Below are 21,114 nucleotides of genomic sequence, written 5' to 3'. Positions count from 1 at the left end.
TTGTGCTGGCTCAAGTCTGACTCAGCACCTAACACCTTTCCCTTGTTCTCCTCTGGTCACAATGGTCTCTTTCCTCACTTGGTGGCACACCCCAAAATGGTTGTCACTTCTGGTCTTCCAAAAATGTACCCCCATGTCTCCCTTAAATTCCTTCAAGTCTCAAATACCACTTCTTCCTGGGATTTGTCTCTCCCCCAAAAGTGTCTCTGAACACTGCCACATAGTCACCACCACCACCACCCTCTGAATTTTGTTGAGATGCAGTCTAAGAGCCCAGGTCCTCCTGCCTTCCTGGTGCTGGCATTTCAGGCACCACACGCCCCACTTTGAACCAATAGTTTGCCGTTAGAGACAGGATCTCACCATAGAGCCCTGGCTAGTCTCAAACTCAAAGATTCCCCTGCCTCTGCCTCCGGAGTTCTGGGACTCGTCATGTGGAGCACCACAACCCGTCGAACCAGCGTTTTTAACACTTCTTCACCCTTATCCCAGGCAACTGCAGGAACTCAGGTTCTCCGGGATTGTCTCAGCGAACGGTCCGAGGTATAAGACACTGTGAACAGCGCCAACAGAACTCGATCCCCGAGTCTAGTTGAATAGAGTTTCCCTCTGGGCCGGCATTGCCTACTTGAAACCCTGGGGATTTCGTTAAGAACTGGAGGCAGCGGCACAGGGTGGTGGGACGATGCGCAGGAGCCTCGGTAAGGAGGGAGACGCAATCGGGCGCCCAACGACACGGAGACTACCAGTCCTCTCTCACCTTTAATGGACACCCCCATTAATGGTGGGCTTAGCAGGGGTGCAGGTGTCCTTAAATACGGCCCCGAGCGCTGTGGGCGGGGCGGGGGGCGGGGCCGGGCCTGCCGGGAGGGGCGGGGCGGGGCGGGACTTCAGCTGCACTTGCAGGAGCGCACAATCATGTTGGACAGCTGCTCCACCTTGGGCTTGCGACCCACGTAGTATACGATGGGCAGCGGCTCCAGAGCCTGTGGCACACAGCACGGTGACGCCGAAGCACCTGGATTGTGTTGGTTGTAGAGGGCAAGAACCTGCGGGCAGGCCAGGGTCATGATCAGGGTCCACAGATTCTCCCCATTAGTATCTCTACATTTCTGTGTCTCTTATCTCTGAGTCTCCCCATCTGTGTCTCTCCCCAACTTCCATCTGTCTCCCTATCTTTCCCAATCTGTCTATTTCTATCTGTCTCTCCCATTTTTCTCTTCCCATTGCTTCATCTCTTTGTCTCTCTTATCTGTCATCTGTCCCCATCACTGCCTCTCCCTATTTCTGTCTTATTTGTTTCTCTTTCACCCTATTCTGCTGACCCACACTGGTCCAATCTCTTTCTCTCCCTACGACTCCAGCCTTTGCTCCATCCTGTATCATGAGCCAGACCCACCTTGCTGTACTGTGTGTCCAGGCTCCAAATGTAGGGACAGGGCCCCAGACAGAAGTTGGCATGGTAGCCCTTGGGCTCATGGATCCACTTCCAGCCCAGGTCCTTCCGAAAGTCAATGTACAGCTGTCGCACACAGCAGTTCTTCTCGGTGGAGCTGTGGGCAGGAGGAATGCAAGTCAAGAGCAGGGATAGGCCAGGCGGTGGTGGCGCACGCCTTTAATCCCAGCACTCAAGAGGCAGAGGCAGGCGGAACTCTGAGTTTGAGGCCAACCTGGTCTACAAGAGCTAGTTCCAGGATAGGCTCCAAAGCTACAGAGAAACTCTGTCTCAAAAAACCAAAAAAGAAAAAGAAAGAAGAAAAAGGAGGAGGAGGAGGAGGAGGAGGAGGAGGAGGAGGAGGAGGAGGAGGAGGAGGAGAAGGAGAAGAAGAAGAAGAAGAAGAAGAAGAAGAAGAAGAAGAAGAAGAAGAAGAAGAAGAAGAAGAAGAAGAAGAGGAGAACAGGGAGAGTCACGCTGCCTCTCCAGCCTGTCTATGTGCTGCACCCTAGGTTGCCCTCGGCTCAGCCTCCCCAGGACCCTGGTGATAACAGCAGCACAGAGAGCAACTATCCAGGCTGCTGCTGAAGCCCTTCCCAACTTTAATAAAAACCACAGGGCTCACAACAGGCACTAAGAAACCCCAAGAGCACGCACATGGGAGGACGTCATAAATCACATCACATCCACACACAGAGCACAGAAGTGTAATCCCAGGGCCCCACGTGCGCTGACATGTCCTATTTGTACAACCAATGTTTACCGAACCACTATTCTGTGAGGCCGTGACGCCAGATGGCACAAACAAAACAGACTGCTGCCTTCGGAGGCCTTCACTTGCCACAGCTTGTCACATCACTCTTCTGTCCCAGACGTGGCTCTGTCCCATTTATAGCAAAGGTCTAAGTTATCACCATGAGTCACAGGTGTGCCAGAACTGGCTTCCCTCAGTCTCCTCTCACCCACATCATCAGCCACACAGGCTTCCTCTCTAGTCTCCAGACACAGGCCTAGCCAGCGTGGGAACACACACTTATAATCCCAGCACTTGAGAGGTAAGGCAGGATGATGAGAAGTCCAGGGTCCTCTTTGGATACATAGCAAATTTGAGGTTAGCGTCAGCTATGTGAGACTGTGTCTCAAAAAGTCAAAACACAACCGCCGGGCGGTGGTGGCGCACGCCTTTAATCCCAGCACTCGGGAGGCAGAGGCAGGCGGATCTCTGTGAGTTCGAGACCAGCCTGGTCTACAAGAGCTAGTTCCAGGACAGGCTCCAAAACCACAGAGAAACCCTGTCTCGAAAAACCAAAAAAAAAAAAAAAGACTTTCTCTTAAGAAGCCGGGCGGTGGTGGTGCACGCCTTTAATCCCAGCACTCGGGAGGCAGAGGCAGGCGGATCTCTGTGAGTTCGAGACCAGCCTGGTTTACAAGAGCTAGTTCCAGGACAGGCTCCAAAACCACAGAGAAACCCTGTCTCGAAAAACCAAAAAAAAAAAAAAAAAAAAAAGAGTTGAAAACAAAACCACAGAGAAACCCTGTCTCGAAAAAACCAAAAAAAAAAAAGTCAAAACACAGTAGGTCCCACCTCAGGGCCTTGGCACATGCTGTTTGCCTAGCTTCTTCTTTGCAGATATGCCCACTCTGCCTTCCCCTCTGCTTCATTTAAGTTTGGCTCAGTATTGACAGGATGCAGATAGAGAAGACTGCCTTGAAAACCTGATGAACTGAGCGTGATTCCCCAAACCCACATGAACATGGAAGGAGAGAATAGGCTCCATAAAGTGGTCCTCTGCTCTCCTCATGTGATCCATGGTACTTGTGTGCACTCACATAAAATAATAAAACGTGAAAATAAACCCATGCGTGGTGGTGCGTGCCTTTAATCCTACCACAGAGGCAGGAGGGAATCTCTGGAAGTCCTAGGCCAGCTACAGCCACAGGGTGAGACCCTGTCTGAAAACAAACAAATAACAAATATATAATGGCGTGTTTTTCCACCTCAGCTCAACTGTCAATCACCAGGGAGACTTAAATCCTGAAATAGTGCCTGGCATGCAACGGATGTTCAGTGAGTATCAATTACACAAATCAACACAGCCCTCTTTGATAGGCCTTGCTCACCACCATCCAGAGTGTCCATCGAAACAATTGTTCAATTCAATCCTGGGGATTTAATGCTATGGCTATTACAAGAAAATATGAATTTCTGTATGGTCTTTGGTGTTGTTTTGAGTTGGGTTTCTGTGTAGCCCTGGCTGTCACCAGATTCGCTCTGAAGACCAGCATGGCCTCAAATTCAGGGATGCATCTGCTTCTGCCTCCCAAGTGGTGGGATTAAAGGCATGTGGGCCACCACATCCAACTTTTTCTATATTTTAAAGATTTATGTATTCATTTTTATTAGTGTATGTGTGTGCCTATGTAAGTTTATGTGAACCATGTGTGTATAATTCTCAAGGAGGCCAGAAGAGGGCACCAGGTCCCCTGGAACTGGAGTTATAGATGTTATCCTTGTAAGTGACTGTGTGGGGTGCCAAGAACTGAACCCAGGTCCTCTGGAAGAAGAGCCAGTGCTCTTAACTGCTGAGCAATCTCTCCAGCCCCAAACTGTCCAGATTTGAAGTGGGTCAAAAATCATGATAATGTTGGAAGCTGGAAGATTATGTTACCTCTGTTGCTTCTGTCTACATCTGAAATTTCCACCATAAAACAATCTTAATCAGAATAAGAAAATTAAATAGTCCCAAATTATTTCTCTCTCTCTCTCTCTCTCTCTCTCTCTCTCTCTCTCTCTCTCTCTCTCTCTCTCTCTCCTAAGATAGGGTTTCTCTGGATAGCCCTTGCTGTCCTGAAACTCATACTGTAGACCAGGCCGGCCTCAAATTTAGAAACCCCTGCCTCTGGCTCCTGAGTGCTGGAGATTAAAGGTTTGCACCACCACCACCATGATTCCCAGTATTTCTTTTGTTTGTCTTTTTTGAGACAGGTTTTCATGTAGTCAAGACTGGACTACAAGTCCCTTTGTAGCCAAAGCTGACCCTGAACTCCTGATCCTCCTGCCTTTGCCTCTCAAGTGCGGGGATCACAAGTGTGTGCCGCCGCACTTGGCTTATGATATTCACTCTTTCTGGCCTGGCTTCTAACCTGGCCTCTTCGCCAGACTTGTTTTCCTTCCCAGAATTTTTCAGCATTGTTTTTAACAATGATTGTCTGTGTCTGCCTCTCATCATGGGAAACTATCTCTCTCTCTCTCTCTCTCTCTCTCTCTCTCTCTCTCTCTCTCTCTCTCTCTCTCTCTCTCTCTTCCTGAGAAGAGGTTTCTTCTGTGTAGCCTTGGTTGTCTAGTACTAGTTCTGCAGACCAGGCTGGTGTGTGCCACCACCACACTGGGAAAGTGTCTCTTAAACTATGGATGTTCAGCAAATGCTGGGTACATAACTTGGCTAATAAATATTAGTACTATTTTTTGAAAGAGAGACTTTCTATGTAACCCTGACTGTCCTGGAACTCACTATATACAAAGAGCTGGCCTCAAACTCCAGAGACCCACGCGTCTCTGTCTCCTGAATGCTGGTCAGTCTTTCATTCTTCAGACTGGGTTTTGTAATGTACACCAGGCTAGCCTCGAACTCCTTATAATCCTGCCTTAACCTCCCAAATTCTTAGATTACAGGCAATTACCACATCACTCTGCATAATCCCCAAAAGAGGGAGGATAGTTAAAACAAGATCGTATCATGTAGCCTAGGTTGGCTCAGACTTCATGTAGCCCAGGATGACCAGCAAGAACACTTTAGCATCTGTGTAATGGCATGTATCATGTAAAGATACAGGTATAGTATAATTTAAACTCCATCACAAATAAAACTGCTAGCAGAACATGTATTAAAATGCGGACAGTGGGTTTTTATGCCCAGGAGTGCGATGGCTTTCTGGATTTTCCAAATTCTCAGCAAGAGCTGGTGACTGTTTTTAGAATCAGAATAAAATAACTCAAAGAAGGAAAATGAAGGCTTCATGACAACTGAAAAGTAATTCTAAAATGTGGGAAAGGGACTGGGAGATGGCTCAATGGTTAAGCGCAGTGACTGTTATTACAGAGGACCTGGGTTCAATTACCAGCTCCCACTTGGAGGCTCACAACCATCTGTAACTCCAGCTTCAGAGGATGCAGCGCCCTCTTCTGGCCCCTGTGGGCACCATGAATACATGCAGTGAACATACATCCATGCAGACAAAACATCCATGCATGTAAAATAAAGTCACAAAAATAAAATAAATAAAAACTAAAATTTTGCCCAGGCAGTACAATTCCAGCACTCATGAGGTAGAAGCAGGCAGATCTCTGTGAGTTCAAGGCCAACCTGGTCTACGAAGCGAGTTCAAGGACAGCCAAGACTACACAGAGAAACCCTGTCTCAGAAAACAAAACAAACAAAATCCACTAAAATTTGCCCTACTAGGGGCTGGAGAGATGGCTCAGAGGTTAAGAGCAGACGGGCGATGGTGGCACACGCCTTTAATCCCAGCACTCGGGAGGCAGAGGCAGGCGGATCTCTGTGAGTTCGAGACCAGCCTGGTCTACAGAGCTAGTTCCAGGACAGGCTCCAAAGCCACAGAGAAACCCTGTCTCGAAAAACCAAAGAGGTTAAGAGCATTGCCTGCTCTTCCAAAGGTTCTGAGTTCAATTCCCAGCAACCACATGGTGGCTCACAACCATCTGTAACGGGGTCTGGTGCCCTCTTCTGGCATGTAGGCATACACCCAGACAGAATATTGTATACATAATAAATAAATAAATAAATGTTTTTTTTTTTTAAAAATTGGCCTACTAAAAAAGAACATGGGCTGGAGAGATGGCTCAGAGGTTAAGAGTACTGGCTGCTCTTCCAGAGGTCCTGAGTTCAATTCCCACCACCACATGGTGGCTCACAACCATCTGTACTGATATCTGGCGCCCTCCTCTGACGTGCGGGCATACATCGAGGTAGAATGTTGTATGCATAATAAATAAATAAATCTTAAAAAAAAAAAAAAAGAACATGTACCCTGGGCAGGCATGGCTGTGCACAACCATAATCCCAGTAGTGAGCAGCAGAAAGTCTGAAGCCAGCCTGGTCCATGCAGGAAGTTTCAAGCCAGATAGGGCTACATAGGGAGACCTTATTTCAAACAATGAAAAATAAAGCATCCGAGGATATCCATAAGTGTTCCACAGGGACAAATTCCGGGAAGAGACACACAGGTCAATGCGGCTAAAAGGGAGGTGACCACGGGCAAAGCCCAGGACAAGAGCCACAGAATCCACAGCAACACTGAACACTGAGGTCCCTGTGGGCTCAACCTGTGCATTCCTGCTGAACCACGGGTGCTGGGCTGAAGGACAACAGCTCTCCCGGTGACCATGACACACCAGGACTTCCTGGAGAGCAGTCCTAGGCGTTGCAGAATCCCTTGCCAGTCTGCAGACTGTTACAGTATGAACTGGACACTCGACCAGAAGAAGCCTTTCAGACTGGACAATGTTTTGGGATATGGGATATTTACACAGACTTTATCGAAGTTAAGTACCCTCTTCCTGCAACCCCCATTTATTTTAATGTTATTATCATTCATATTTTATGAGACAGGCTCTCCACATGGCATCCTGACATTTTCCATGTAGACCAGGCTGGCCTCAAACTCAAATAAAGACCCTATCTCTGCCTGCTGAGTGTGGGATTAGAGATGTGTGGCCCCAAACCTGCTTTGTAAGAACATTTTTACACATATGAGTGTTTTCCTGCATGGATGTGTGTGCACCCCATATGTACAGTGCCCACAGAGGCCTGAAGAAGGAATTAGATTTCCTGGGACTGAAGTTAGGGATCGTTATGAGTCACCATGTGGGTGCTGAGAGCTGAATGTGGGTCCTCAAGCTCTTAACTGCTGAGCCAGCTCTCCAGATGCCCTGCCCTTTTCGATGCAGGGTCGAATGTAGTCCAGGCTGACCCCAAACACACTAGATAACTACCAATGACTTGGAACCCCAACTTTGCTGCCTCTGCTTCCCCAGTGCTATTGTTAGAGTTGTGTCTACCATGGCTGGCTAGCTAGATTTTGGACTTCTGAATTATGGATATTTTTCTTGTTTTTTCGAGTCAGGGCTTCTCTGCATAGCCCTAGTTGTCCAGGAACTCACTCTGTAGACCAGGCTGGCCTCCTCGAACTCACAGAGATCTATTTGCCTCTGCCTCCCAAATACTGGGATTAAAGGCGTGTGCCACCACTACCCAGTTGAATTATGGATTCTTAACAGTTCCCACCCTCACAATTGTGTCAACAACAGCCAACTTGTGGTCAATTTCATTCTCCCTACTTCTATTCTGCCCCTGTATTTTTTTCATTTGTTTATTTGGCTTTTGTAGAGTATTTTAAAATGTTAACCTGAGTCAAAAGTACAAATCAATATGCTCAGTGGCTCTAGCCCTGCCTAGAATCTCCCAGTGAGGGGCTGGGGTGTGGCTCAGTGGTAGAGCCCCTGCCTAGAATCCCCCATTGAGGGGCTGGGGGCGTGGCTCAGTGGCAGAGTACTTCCCTATCATGTACTAGGTGCTGAGTTCCCTCCTCAGAAACACAAAAGCAGCAACAACAATAAAATTCTAGATAAGAATTTAAAAGCAACTTATTAAAAATCAAATACTAAGCCGGGTGGTGGTGGTGCAGGCCTTTAATCCCAGCACTCGGGAGGCAGAGGCAGGCGGATCTCTGTGAGTTCGAGACCAGCCTGGTCTACAAGAACTATTCAGGACAGGCTCCAAAACCACAGAGAAACCCTGTCTCGAAAAACCAAAATAAATAAATAAAATAAAATAAAAAATAAAATCAAATACTACTCAAAGTTCACAGTTCCCAAAAGGTTCCATACAGTACGTCTCTTTTCCCTTTCTTTTTCTCCCCCCTCCTCTCTACCTCTCCTCCTCTCTTCCAGTGCTGTTGACTATATATCCCCCCATTCTTTGTACTGTGTTTGCTGAAGAAACTGACAAGGTTTCCGCCACCTGTGTTCTGCTGGGTGCATACCTGTGGTACAGCTTAATGTTCATCTGCCCTCTATTTCAGAGAAACATGGTAGTGGCAGCTACAGTACCCATCAGTTCATGGTTGTTCTATCTGGCAAACCTTCCTAAATGGCACTGTGTTCTTTCGTACACAATGGGTTGTCACAGCTGGGGACAGGGCTGGGTGAGGAAAGGGGTTGCTATGCATGAAAACTTGAGTTTTCCAGGGCCCACATAGACATCGGGCATAGGCAGAACAAATGTATATATGTATTTGTTTATATGTTTATCTATATTTGTATATTATATATACATATAGATGAGCACAGAGAGAGAGAAAGGGAGGGAGGGAGAGACAGAGATTTTCATGATTTCCTAGGTTTGCTCTCTAGTGTGGGGGAACAGAGCTCGCAGAGCTACCTGTTAATTAATTGTCAAGATTAATTACTAATCTGTGAGAACTTCTATCTGCTCCTATGTGAAGGCTGATGGCAGTAGGTGTTGAAGATGCCGAGGACTGACATGGAACACAACTATGCAATCTCAAGCAGGGAACGGCCAGGTCAGCTCATTGCTCTCAACACTCCCACCCTGGATTCCAACATTTGAGGAGCAAGCATTTCAACTTCCTTACATCTGCAGCATTGAAGCTTCGTGTGGGTCCATCGTTCTGGAACCAGGTGGCTGTCACACCTGTAATTCCAAGCCAGAGAATTCAAGCCAGCCTGGGATAAAGACGTGAATCCGAGGCCAGCCTGGAACACACAGCGAAGCCCTGCCTCTAACAGAACAGAGCAAAGGAGGGCTCCAAGATGCTGGGTGGGTAGAGGCGCTTGTTGCTGATCCCCACCACCTCAGTTCTACCTCAGGGACACATGGTGGAAGGAGAGAACTGAGTCCCAAAGATTGTCCTCTGACCTTCACACAAGTGTCATGTGACACGGATGCCCCTACACACACACTCATACACACACAATATAACTTAAAAACAATCAATAAAAAGAGCTTGCCAGTCGGGCGGTGGTGGCACACGCCTTTAATCCCAGCACTCGGGTGCCAGAGGCAAGTGGATCTCTGTGAGTTCGAGGCCAGCCTGAACTACAGAGCTAGTTCCAGGACAGGCGCCAAAGTTACAGAGAAAACCCTGTTTCAAAAAACAAAACAAAAAAAAAAAACGAAAAAGAAAAGAAACTGGGGGGGGGGGGCTTACCATCCTGAGAGTAATCTGGGCACTCCAGAAGCCCCACTTTCCGACTCTTGAAGATCTTGTCTCTTCAGAGTCCTGTATTTCAATGTCGTATTCCAACACACCAACACCTAAGCCTGTATCTCAGAAAGTCCAACCTCCCAACTTCTTCAGGCAAGATCAAGGGTGCTGACCCTCAGGAGACTCCCATCCTGGCTTTCCCTACTTCCAACCTTGGCGCTAACATCCCCATACCAGATCCCGCCATTCTACTCGGCAGTGGCCAACACCAAAGACTACAGTCTGCAGGAGCACAGGAACCCGAAGCAGACCACTTTTGACTGGGAACCCAAAAGCTAGGATCCCAACACTCCTGCTTTCCTGAGGTCAACACTCAACTGTTCACAATAAATCTTTCATTAGAATCTCAACAGGGCAGAAATCTACCTAGCTAGAACTTAAAATCCAACAAGACAACCTTCCAACACAGACTTCTAACTCTTGTGCTAGCCTTCCTGAATTCTCTCATCCTAGCAGTCCAGTAAGAAAATACCCCATATTCTAGGACTCTCAGCTGCCTACAGAACCAGGAACTCGTCCCCAAGCCCTTCAGGCTAAGAGCACCAGCCAGGCATCAATGGTGGCATACCAGTCCACAGACTACAGTCAAGCCCCAGTCCTGCGCAGCCTCAGTGGAAGGCAGAGAAGTTCACCTGAAGCAGTAGTTGGTATCCAGGGCTCTGCGGTGCCTCGAGCTGTGCAGGTGTTGGGCCCTCTCCAATGGGGTGGCCATGAGGAGCAGGAAGGGTCGGTTCATGTCGTTAATAGAGGCCAGGTCACCACGACGTTTGGGATTGATCCCTGTTTAGGTTTGGATGTTGGGGTGAAAGACATACACACTCAGAGGGATGCGTGGGTGAGCAAGGACACATGATTTCAACAGGCACACTCGCACAGACCACACCAGGCATCGGGCTCACCCTTGATTTCCACGCGGAGGACGTTATCTTTGCTGTCACAAGAGCAGTGGGCGCTGAAGCGAAAGCCCTGTATTACGTCTGTGGGAGAGGGGAGGAATCTGAGGTTATGACTCACCCAGCTTGAGGGAGGAGGCCGACCGGCAGGAAGCTGCCAACCCCAGGGGCTCCTTCCTGTTGTCACCCCACATACTTTACTCTTGCTCCTAGTCTTTGAGTTGCTGGCCCCTTCTCGCCCTTATTCAGGGCTCAGCTCAAACGTCAATCCCTAGCAGAGGCTCCCAAAGAGACACATCCCTCTCACAGTGCCGTCCCTTCACTTTCTCCTTGGCAGGCAGAGGCTCTGACATTTCTGCTTGACTATTTTATTTCCGCCTTTCATTGTTCTCAGCAGAACAACATGCCCAGGGGAGGGACCCATCCCCTGCCTTCATTTCTTTCATTTAAAAAGAAAAAAAAAAGTGTGTGTGTGTGTGTGTGTGTGATACACACAGCATACATATTTGGAGATAGAAAATGATAACATGTGGCATGTTTGTGCGTGTGGTACGTGCAGAGACCACAGCTGGGTGTTCGGTGTCCTCCTCAAATGCTTCCTCCTCAACCGCTTTGAGGCAGATCTCTGAACTTGGGCCTGCTCCTTTGGCTAGGCTAGCTGGCCAGAGCTGTGTGTCTGCCTGTCTCCACACATACACTCCACCCCTAACAGTGCTGGGGTTACGAACATATGCTATGCCTGGTTTCACATGGGTGCGGAGGATTCGAACTCAGGTTCTCAAGCTTGCCAAGTGAAAGCTCTTGCCCACTGAACCATCTCCCTGGCCCTCTTTCTCTTTTGTAGCCCAGGCTGGCCTCAAATTCTCAAACTCACTATATGGCTAAGAATGACCTTGAACTCCACTCCGGATCCTCTTGACTCCGGCTTCCAAGTGCAGGGTTTTAGTAGGCTATGTGCCACCATGCATGTTGTTGTGGGTCCGTTCTCTTTGTGCTCTGCGAAACCGGATCCTCAGTCATAAACATCCACTGTGACCCAGGGTCAGGAGCAGTTTTGGTAAAGCAGAAGAGTTCACACTTAACGCAGGTGCCGAGTCCTAACCTAAACTATGCGGAAGGCCCTTGAATCTTCAAACACCTCACTCTTACAGGCCAGAAAGGAAGGCACACAAAAAGGAAGTGACCTGGCCAAGGCCACACAGGGGGCCACAGGCAAAGGCACAGTGTAAACCTAAGCTGCCTGCTTTCCAACCCTGCACTGGTAGGGTTTTTTGTTTTATTTTGGTTGTTGTTTTTTGGTACTAAATTGCTCATTTGGCCATTTTTTTCCCATTTTATTTACTGTGGAGGGTATGCATGTGCCAGGGTGTGCATGGAGGTCAGAGGTCAGCTTGTAGGCGTTGGTTCTCTCCTTCTACCATGTGGGTCCTGGGATGGAACTCAGGCCATTAAGCTTGGCGGCAGACACCTTTACCTGCTGAGCCATCTCACTGGCCCAGGGGAGATGTTTCTTTTCTGTGTAGCCCTGGCTATCCTGGAATGCACTCTGTAGACTGGCCTTGAACTCAGAGATCCTGCCTGCCTCTGCCTCCCAAGCTGGGATTAAAGGCGTGCGCCACCACAGCCCGGCTGTGGGAGGTGTTTCTTGAGAGGGCTCGTAAATGATACTAAGCTCCTACTATGTACTGGGCCCTGCTGGATGCTTCAGACTCAGCATCAATGGAGAGAGAAGAGATACTTCTCAACTTCGGTCCAACTGGTTTCAAAGCTCTTCCTGGTGCCAGCCTGCTCAATCCCATCATGCATCTGGCTAAAGGCACATCCCATGAGTCCCCCCACAGGCACTCTCATCCAGGAAGCCCTCCCAGGTCCTAAACCTCCTTGGGTTTCTCTGAATCTGAGCTTCCCTCATCTCAGTCCTGCCTCCTCTGTGGAGGGCTCTGCTCTGGCCTCCCTCATCACAGACCAGGACTACCTGCTAAGGCTTTGGTAAGACCTTACTGGCACCTGGAAAGACCCTGTGGGCCTTGTGATGGCAGGACCCAGGTTATGACTATGCCCCTACAGCGTCCAGCACAGATCACTCACAATAGAAACCTGTGGCACCGACTGAATGGATCTAAGGATGAGAGAGGAAGACAGATGGAAGTACTCTGGATAGACGGGACAAGACGATTCCCTCCTGGACAGAAAGAGCCTTGGTACAGGCTACTCTTGCATCTCCATTTCCTGACTGTTTCTGCTCATCTCACGGGCATTACCTCACATGCCCCCTCCTCCAGGAAGCCCTCCTTGAACACAGACAGTCAGGACACCTCCTAAGCGCTCATCTCCAGCTCTCTCCCGAGTCACCACCACCTAGCTGAAGTCGTTTCTTCTTCAACTACCCAAAGGACCAGGAGTTCGGGTGAGCTGTTTGGGTAGCTGCTGTGTCCCTAGCTTCACCAATTCTTTGAGCGAGCGAGCGGTGAGAACTGTGGGGTACTTTTTAACTAGGGTACTCTGTGACATCAGTATCAGGTGTGTGTGGTGGTGACAGATGTTAGGCTCGGTGATGCCAAGACAAACAATAGGTGACCCCACAGAAGGTGGGCACAGACAAGCAACCTCACCTCCTTGGTTCAGCCACTGTCGGACGACTGTGGTAACGTCAAAAGACAACCACTCAGGTGTATCGGTGGGGGACAGCAGTCGGTTACTAAGGTAACGCCAGGAATTGTTGCTGTATTTCTGAATGGAAACAAAGAAAGAAGAGTGGGTAGGTGTCACCATGCCCTCAGATACCCTGATAGTAACCCTATCCTGCCTGTCCCCATGAGGTGGCTTCCAGACAATCCCCAGACACTGGCTTTGGTCACATCACACTATGGGCCCTGCAGGTTCCACACTCATAATAGCCCCCAAGAGCAGAAAGCAGATGGGGAAAAAACAACAGCCCAAGCTGTGGTCAAGGCACCGTGAGGCACCTCACCATAGGCATGTCTTTCCCTTTCTGGGCCTCATTTTCTTTCATGGTGGAATGCTCAGCCATGGCAGCTGGGATTGGCCCACAAAGCAAGATGGTTCGGCAGTTTGGACACTGCCTCTGAGAGCAGTAATTTTCTCACTAATGTGTTTATTTATTACTTTATTTATAATTACTATTGTGTGTATGTCCAAAATGGTCTTCCCAACAGTGGATTTTTTTTTTCTTTTAAAGACCTGGTCTCGGGGGGCTGGAGAGATGGCTCAGAGGTTAAGAGCACTGACTGCTCTTCCAGAGGTCCTGAGTTCAATTCCCAGCAACCACATGGTGGCTCATAGCCATCTGTAATGATATCTGGTGCCCTCTTCTGGCCTGTAGGCATACTGTGTACATAATAAATAAATAAATCTTTAAAAAAAAAAAAAAAAAAAAAAAAAAGACCTGGTCTCTCTGTGTAGCCCTAGCTGTTCTAGAGTTAACTACATAGACCAGGTTGGCCTTGAACTCAACAGAGATCCTCCTGTGTGCTGAGATAAAAGGTGTGCACCACCACAACCAGGCTTAAAAATGTTATTTTTGGCCAGACAGTGGTGGCATGTGCCCTTAATCCCAGCACTTGGGAGGCGGAGGCAGGCAGAGCTCTGAGTTCAAGGCCAGCCTGGTCTACAGAATGAGTTCCATCACAGCCAGGGCTACAGAGACCCTGTATCCAGAATAGCGACTCCTAAGAGACCAGAAGAGCATTTGGAACACTTAATTTCTTGGTCTGAACTTGAATGCTTGGGTTCAGGACATCCTCCTGCCTTGGTGTCCCAAGAAGCTGGGTCACTAGGTACGACTACATACAGTTCATTAGATGTACTGGTGTTTCGCCTGCATGCATGTGTGTGTGAGGGTGTCAGATCTTAGAGTTACAGATGGTTGAGAGTGGTCATGTAGGTGCTGGGAATTGAACCCAAGTCCCCTGGAAGAGCAGTCAGTGCTCCTAACTGCTGAGCCATCTCTCCAGTTCTTTTTTTTTTTTTTTTTTTTTTTTTTTTGGTTTTTCAAGACAGGGTTTCTCTGTGGCTTTGGAGCCTGTCCTGGAACTAGCTCTGTAGACCAGGCTGGTCTCGAACTCACAGAGATCCGCCTGCCTCTGCCTCCCGAGTGCTGGGATTAAAGGCGTGCGCCACCATCGCCCGGCATCTCTCCAGTTCTTAGACCTGAATTTTTGTTCCCATTTTCATCTCTCCTGTGCTGGGACAGCAGGTGTGCAGCATCTCACTTGACTTACGTAGTGCTGGGATTGAGCCCGGGCTTCCTGCTTGTTGTGCAAACACTCTACCATCCAACTTACACCCCAGTCCCTCAGTTTAAAGTTTTCAATTTTTTTTTTTTACATTATGTGTTATAAGGGTTTTGTCTCCTTGTGTGTATGCATACCTTGCATGTAACTCCGAGAACTGGAGTTAATGCTTTTGAGTCACCGCATGGGTGCTGCGAACTGAGCCCGGATCCTCTGCAAAAGCAATAGGTGCTCCCAGCCACTGAGCCATCTCTCCAGCCCTTCGACTTCAAGTTTAGTTAAGTGAAATTACCACTTTTCCCTTGAGATAGGGTCTCATGTAGTCCAGCCCAGCCTCGGACTCCTGATCTCCTGCCTCCATCTTCCAAAAGCTGGGATTCCAAATGTGTGCTCCTAAAGACTCCAACTTCCTTTCCTTCCTTTTTCCTTTCGTTCCTCACTCTTCATTTTTTTTTCCTGTGCTGAGGGTGGAACCTAATGCTTTCTTTAGTCATGCTAAGCAATCAGTCTACCACTGAGCCACACCCCAACCCCTCACTGGGGGATTCTAGGCATGGGCTCTACCACTGAGCCACACCCCAGCCCTTCACTGGGGGATTCTAGGCAGGGGCTCTACCACTGAGTCACACCCCAGCCCCTCACTGGGGGATTCTAGGCATGGGCTCTACCACTGAGCCACACCCCAGCCCCTCACTGATGGATCCTAGACACACAAGCACAGATATCAATCTCCTGGCTCTTTCTGCATTTTTGGAGTTCAGTCCCCAAAATTCAGCTAATAGCATGCAGTCTAAGAGTTTTTAAAAAACACCCTAGGATTCAACATTCTGTCCTCTGTCCTCTACGAATGGCTATGTAGATTCTGTAGCCTTCAAACTGGGCCACCTGGCCACTCCTCAGCACTGATGGCCTGTGCCCCACCTCTCAGGCTCAAAGCCTCACCTGGTAGAGTTCCACGTGTTGTTCCACTTTTGACTTTGATCTCTGTAGACGCAGCTCTGCCCGGGACAGCAGTGGGGGTTCAGGCACTGCTTCACGAATGTCTGACGTATTGAAGAACATATATACACTGTGTGGGATGTCTTTGGTTTTTTCATAAATTGCTAGATGAGAAGAAGGAGAAGACATCAGGTGTATGACAAGGATGGGAGGAACAGGGCTTCTGACCCTGACCCTGAGAGCCCCAGACCTGTGTGGGATGTCTTTGGTTTTTTCATAAATTGCTAGATGAGAAGAAGGAGAAGACATCAGGTGTATGACAAGGATGGGAGGAACAGGGCTTCTGACCCTGACCCTGAGAGCCCCAGACCGGTGGTCCCCCTGATAACTTTAATTTTCAACTTTTCATTGTATGCTGTGTACCTGGGTGTTTTGGCTGTGTGTGTGTCTGTCTGTGTACAATGTGCATGCTTGGTGCCTGTGGAGGCCGGAAGAGGATGTAAAATCCCCTAGAACTGAAGCTCACTGGCTGTGAGCTGCCATGTGGATTCTGGCAACCCTCTGGAAGAACAACCAATGCTCTTCTCTGCTGAGCCATCCTTCCAGCCCCCACTGATCATTTTAGCTGGCTGACCTGGGGTGAGGCTGACCTGGGTTTGCTTCCTCTCTGCTAAGTCCTCCCATTCCATGAAGCATCACCTGTCAAGTTCCCTGCAAGCATACAGCTGCCAAGGCTGGCCTACCCAGGCTGCAGGAGAGCTAATGTCTCAAACCAAACAAAACCAAGTTGTGGTGTAAGGGACACAGGTATAGTTTGGGGGATCTGAGAGTCTCCCCGCCACTTCTCAGCTGCTGGCCTCAGGTGCTCCTGCACTGAGCGACACCCACAGCTCCTCCCCTGGCAGGTTCTAGGCTAGCAGCTCGGCTGCTGAACCACACCTCCAGCCCCTTTGTGGTGGACCCTAGGGACGTGCCCTAGCGCTGGGCCAGTGTCCCATTAGTCTTTGGAGAAACAGTGGTACCATTAAGTTCTGATGCCCAAACCCAGACGGTCCTAACTGAAGCACTGTGTAACCTGTGGTGATCAAATTCCTCTTTAACTGTAAAACACCATCCAGTTCCAGGATTACAGGAGCAGATGAGACGTAAGACAAAAGCTGAAGATCTGACACACACATCAGTAACATGTATGTTAGCCTGTGCAAGTCTGCAACCAGCCCGGAGGAAGCCAAGGCAGGAGTATTTTGAGGAAGTATGTACTGAGACCGTATTTTCTGTTTTTTTTTTTTTTTTTTTCTAAAGGGGTGAGGGAAATACAGCAAATGGTAAGGATATCACTTAAAGCACTTTACAAAGATAAAGACATTGATATTTCACAACATGGCAAGATGCAAGCAACCTGGCTCCAGGGACTGATTTTTTGTTTACTTTGTTTCTGAAGACAGGATCTCATAGCTTAGACTATCCTCAAACTCATTATGTATCTAAGGACTTTTTCTTTTTTTCAAGACAGGGTTTCTCTGTAGCTTTGGTGCCTATCCTGGAAGTAGCTCTTGTAGACCAGGCTGGCCACGAACTCACATAAATCTGACTGCCTCTGCCTCTCACCATCACCGCCAGGCTCCAAGGATGGTCTTGACGTGATCGCCTCCCTTGTGCTGGGATTACAGTCATGGACCACTATGCCTGGCCGACTGTGATCTGAATCCCTAAACTCTTGTTACTTTCTGGCCAGTGTGATGTTACTATTATCCATGTACCACCAGTCAAAACTTACTTCCTGCTTTAGCCCAGTTCCGGCACAGTTCGCAGTGAAGGGCGTTTCTAGGTAAGAATGACCGAATGATGGGAGCCCCATTCACCAGAGGGCCCCATTCACCAGAGGGCGTCCTAGGCTAGAGGATGTTTGGGTTGGGGATGTGAGGGGGTAAGATCCTGAATTCCTGCATCAACTAGGGCAACTGCATTTGGCTTCCTGCAGCGAGGATGGGATGATGTCCCAGACAGCTATTAAGGGCAGAAGACACCTCTTCCTTGTGGCCCAATTCTTGGTTCAGTTGTTACTCAGCAAACCTCAAAGGAAGGGCAGCATCTTAGCTGGGGGTAACAGATAGGGGAGAGGTGGGGGGGGGAGGAAGGACTATGGGTGTCACAGAGGGACGTGGACTGACATAGAGATGAGTAGGTACGTGGGAGAGAAGACACGGAAATGGGGAGGCAAACGCCCGAAGAGCTATGTGCCTATGAGAAGAAATACGGACAGACTCTGGGGAGAGGGAAGGACTTCTCCACTGAAAGGGTCACATTAAGTAGTGGTCAGAGAGGGGTGTCATTAGGCTGGAGCCACAACTGGGTACAGCAATGTGCAACCCGGAGGGACTACTGCCCCCTAAAGCTGCAGGGTCATGCAAGGTGCCTGGGTCTCGCGTGGGTGCCGACAGGGCGGGGCCGTGAGTATCCCCGCCCACTGCTGGGGTGAGGAGGGCGGGAGACTAACAGCCTACGGAGGGCGGAGGGCGGGATCGGGACCTGCCTCGTCTCGCCCTAGGCTCCGCGCGCGATCCCCCCCCCTCCTCCTCCCGGGCACGAGAAGGAAGGGGAAGGGAGGAGGGCTAGGCGGCCGGACGCTGGGTTTTCCCCAGCCTCCCCAGGAGGAACTGGGACTCTGGGGGTACAGCCGACTAGGATTCAGCTCTATGGGGTCTTCTTACTCTCTCAGGAAGCGCAGGCTCCTCCTCACGCGCGTGGCACCCACGTGGAGCTTTCTCACCCTTACTGACTCGGTTTTCTCTTTTGGGTTTTGCAGACAGGCTCTCCCCCAACTTTTAGCCGCTCCCCTAGGGGCTCAGCCACTCCCTTCCACGCCCAGGCGAGGGGCGCTCACCACTCACGCCTGGATGGCATGGTGTCCCTGCTCCACCCGCCCGCCCACCTCGCAGGGCCATCTTCCCACGCCAGTCTCCCCTCTTTTATAACTCTTTTCCAATGACCCGGTATTCTAGATTTCTTGGGGACTCGCTAGCTTCCTCTACTGGGCTCCGCCTGCCCGCTCGCGCGCTCTTTTACGTCCCTAAGCAAAACACCCGTGACACCTCCGGGCTCATTTTCCGCACCCTCTCTGTTCCTCTCCCTTTAGACTACTCTCAACAACTTCGCTTCCCTTTTTTAGTTAACTTATCACTTGGAACCCCACGGTGATTCCACGAATTCCCCCATCCAGCGTGCGCCTGACCCCTTCTGGAGATGAGTCTACTTGAGAGTTTATCTGGCAGTTGTAGGGTCCTCATCCCCTAGTTTTTGTCCTTGAATCTCTTCTCTCCATCTCATGACCCGATCTAGCGTCAGCTGTTCACGCTGCCTCTCCTTTCCCAAATGTTGGGCGCCTTCCATTCTCCTGAGCCGGGCTCTACCTTTCTGAAAAGGGAACCCAATAAGCCCTGCGTTTTTAAGCACTATAAGAAGAAACTTAAAACAACAAAATCTGCCAAATGTTCCTTCTAAAAAAGACTGTCCCCACGATCTTGCTCCCCTCTAGAAGAGGTCCACTTTTGCTCACTGTCCCTTCCTCTCCGAGACCAGGCACCTGGGGTAGAGACGAAGCGCAATCCTCTTTGGGGTACCCATGCATTCGTTCCCGGAGCCCCCAGGAGTCCCCCTCCTCCAGCCAATTTCCTCTGCCGGTAATTTCCTCCCAGTGACCCCTGCACTCCGGCGCCCCCTGTGGGCTCCCTCCCGGCTCCCTGGCCCCCCTCCGAGCTCACGGTTGGCGCGATCCACCATTAGCACGCGGGTGACCTCTTTGGCGTAGTAGTCCGCCTCGGGCTCCGGCTCCGGGTCGGCGCTCTCGCCAGCTACCCGGTCGCGGGTGCTGTTGTACAAAGCAAGCACGGCCTCGGGCAGCGGGCCGGGCGGCACCTCCCCCTGGCTCGGGGGACTGGCGAGCCGTAGTTTGGACAGGATCTGACCACGGATGGCTTCGATGCGCTTCCGCTTCACCAGCTCCATGTCGATGGTCTTGCAGGTGGAGAGTCCCGCGGCTGGCCTCCCGGGCGTCAGCACTAGAAGCCACGGGAGCGGGAGCAGAAGCGGCAGTAGCCGCAGCCCCGAGGGCGGCATGGGAGAGGCGGCGCCCCGCGGCAATGCGGAGAGCGCGAACCCCAGGCAAAGGTGGGATGCGGAGGCCCCGCCCCTGCAGGGTTTGGGGGGGGGGTCTCCCAAGGAAAGGTAGCAGAGAGTCCTGAGTAATTTGAGGTTGAGGGAGAAAGCAGCAGGAGTCACGGTGAGGCTCTGACACAGGGTGTCTCAGTATGCCCCCGGGGGGGAAAAAAGAGATGAACGCTCTCTCTGGGACCAAAAAGTGAGTGTTCTTAAATAGGGGCGCTACTGCCAGCAGATCTGAGGGAGATCAGCCTCCTGGGGGAGAGAGGGTCCTGGGATGCGGGGGACTCAGGAGGCAGGCTGGGGGGAGGGCGGCGTGCAAGGGGTGCGCCCCGGTTTGGGGGTGAAGTCTTCGCGGGAGGCGGGGCTTGCGGCTCTCGAGGGCTGGTTCGGGATAGGGGCGTCTGAGGAACGCCGTGTAGCGAGCAAACGTCCACGACGGTGAGCAGGGCGGTCTGGAGTTCCTAGGTTCTGCCTCTGTGGGACAGCGCAGCGCCAAGCGGTCCCCGCGTCTCCGGCTCGCAGTAGCAGCGGAAAAGTCTCAAAACTTTTTTCCTCTTCTCCCAACCAGCTCGTCCCTCCTCCCACACCTCCTCCCCCTCCTCCCGGCAGTGGCGGCGGCGGCTAGACTCAGATTCTGGGGCCTCGGACGGCTCCTCGCCTGCTCTTTTGCCGGCTCGGGCGGAGATGGCTTCGCGGACGGCTCAGAGCCGGGGGTGCCCCGAAGGGGCGTCCCCCCTGCCCCGGCCGGGGGCCTCGCTGTCTGGAGGATCCGCGGCGGGAGGAGGAGGGGGACGGCCTGGGGCACGAAGGGCGGCGGCAGCGGGGACCGGCTGGGGCGGCGGGGGTTTTGAAGCCGCCCCGGCCCCACCCAGGAAGCGCGCGCGGGGCGGGGGCAGCCCCAGGAGGAGAGCATGGGGGGGGGCACCGCTTCATCTAGCGTGGGCGGGCTCCGAGGGGGGTCCCTTCAGCCCTGCGGGAGGAGGCGGGCACCCCGGCCCCGCCCCACCTCCAGGGTGCTGCCTCCTGGCGGCTGAGCTCTACGAAAGCGCCCCGTGGCTTTGGGGTTTGATGAAGGGTCAATGAGAAAATGGGGACTTCGTGAGAAAATAGGGTCCCAGAGGAGATA

The 21,114-nt window shown here is 50.8% G+C and overlaps 1 protein-coding gene across 1 annotated transcript; it reads right to left on the bottom strand.

The window, feature by feature from the left end:
- Positions 1 to 754: 754 nt before the first annotated feature.
- Positions 755 to 20,814, bottom strand: Tgfb1 (transforming growth factor beta 1). Its single transcript, XM_057763248.1, has 7 exons — positions 19,589 to 20,814; positions 15,831 to 15,991; positions 13,248 to 13,365; positions 10,642 to 10,719; positions 10,375 to 10,522; positions 1,400 to 1,553; positions 755 to 1,049 (listed from the first exon to the last, which is right to left on the bottom strand). Exons 1-7 carry the CDS (start codon positions 19,941 to 19,943, stop codon positions 891 to 893), a joined length of 1,173 nt encoding a protein of 390 aa, XP_057619231.1. The 5' UTR covers positions 19,944 to 20,814; the 3' UTR covers positions 755 to 890.
- Between the last annotated feature and the right edge of the window lie 300 nt (positions 20,815 to 21,114).

This window comes from Chionomys nivalis, chromosome 2 (assembly GCF_950005125.1).
Source record: "Chionomys nivalis chromosome 2, mChiNiv1.1, whole genome shotgun sequence".
NCBI classification, from domain to species: Eukaryota; Metazoa; Chordata; class Mammalia; order Rodentia; family Cricetidae; genus Chionomys; species Chionomys nivalis.
Note: the sequence above shows the minus strand (reverse complement) of the source record. Positions and strands in the feature narration are given on the sequence as shown.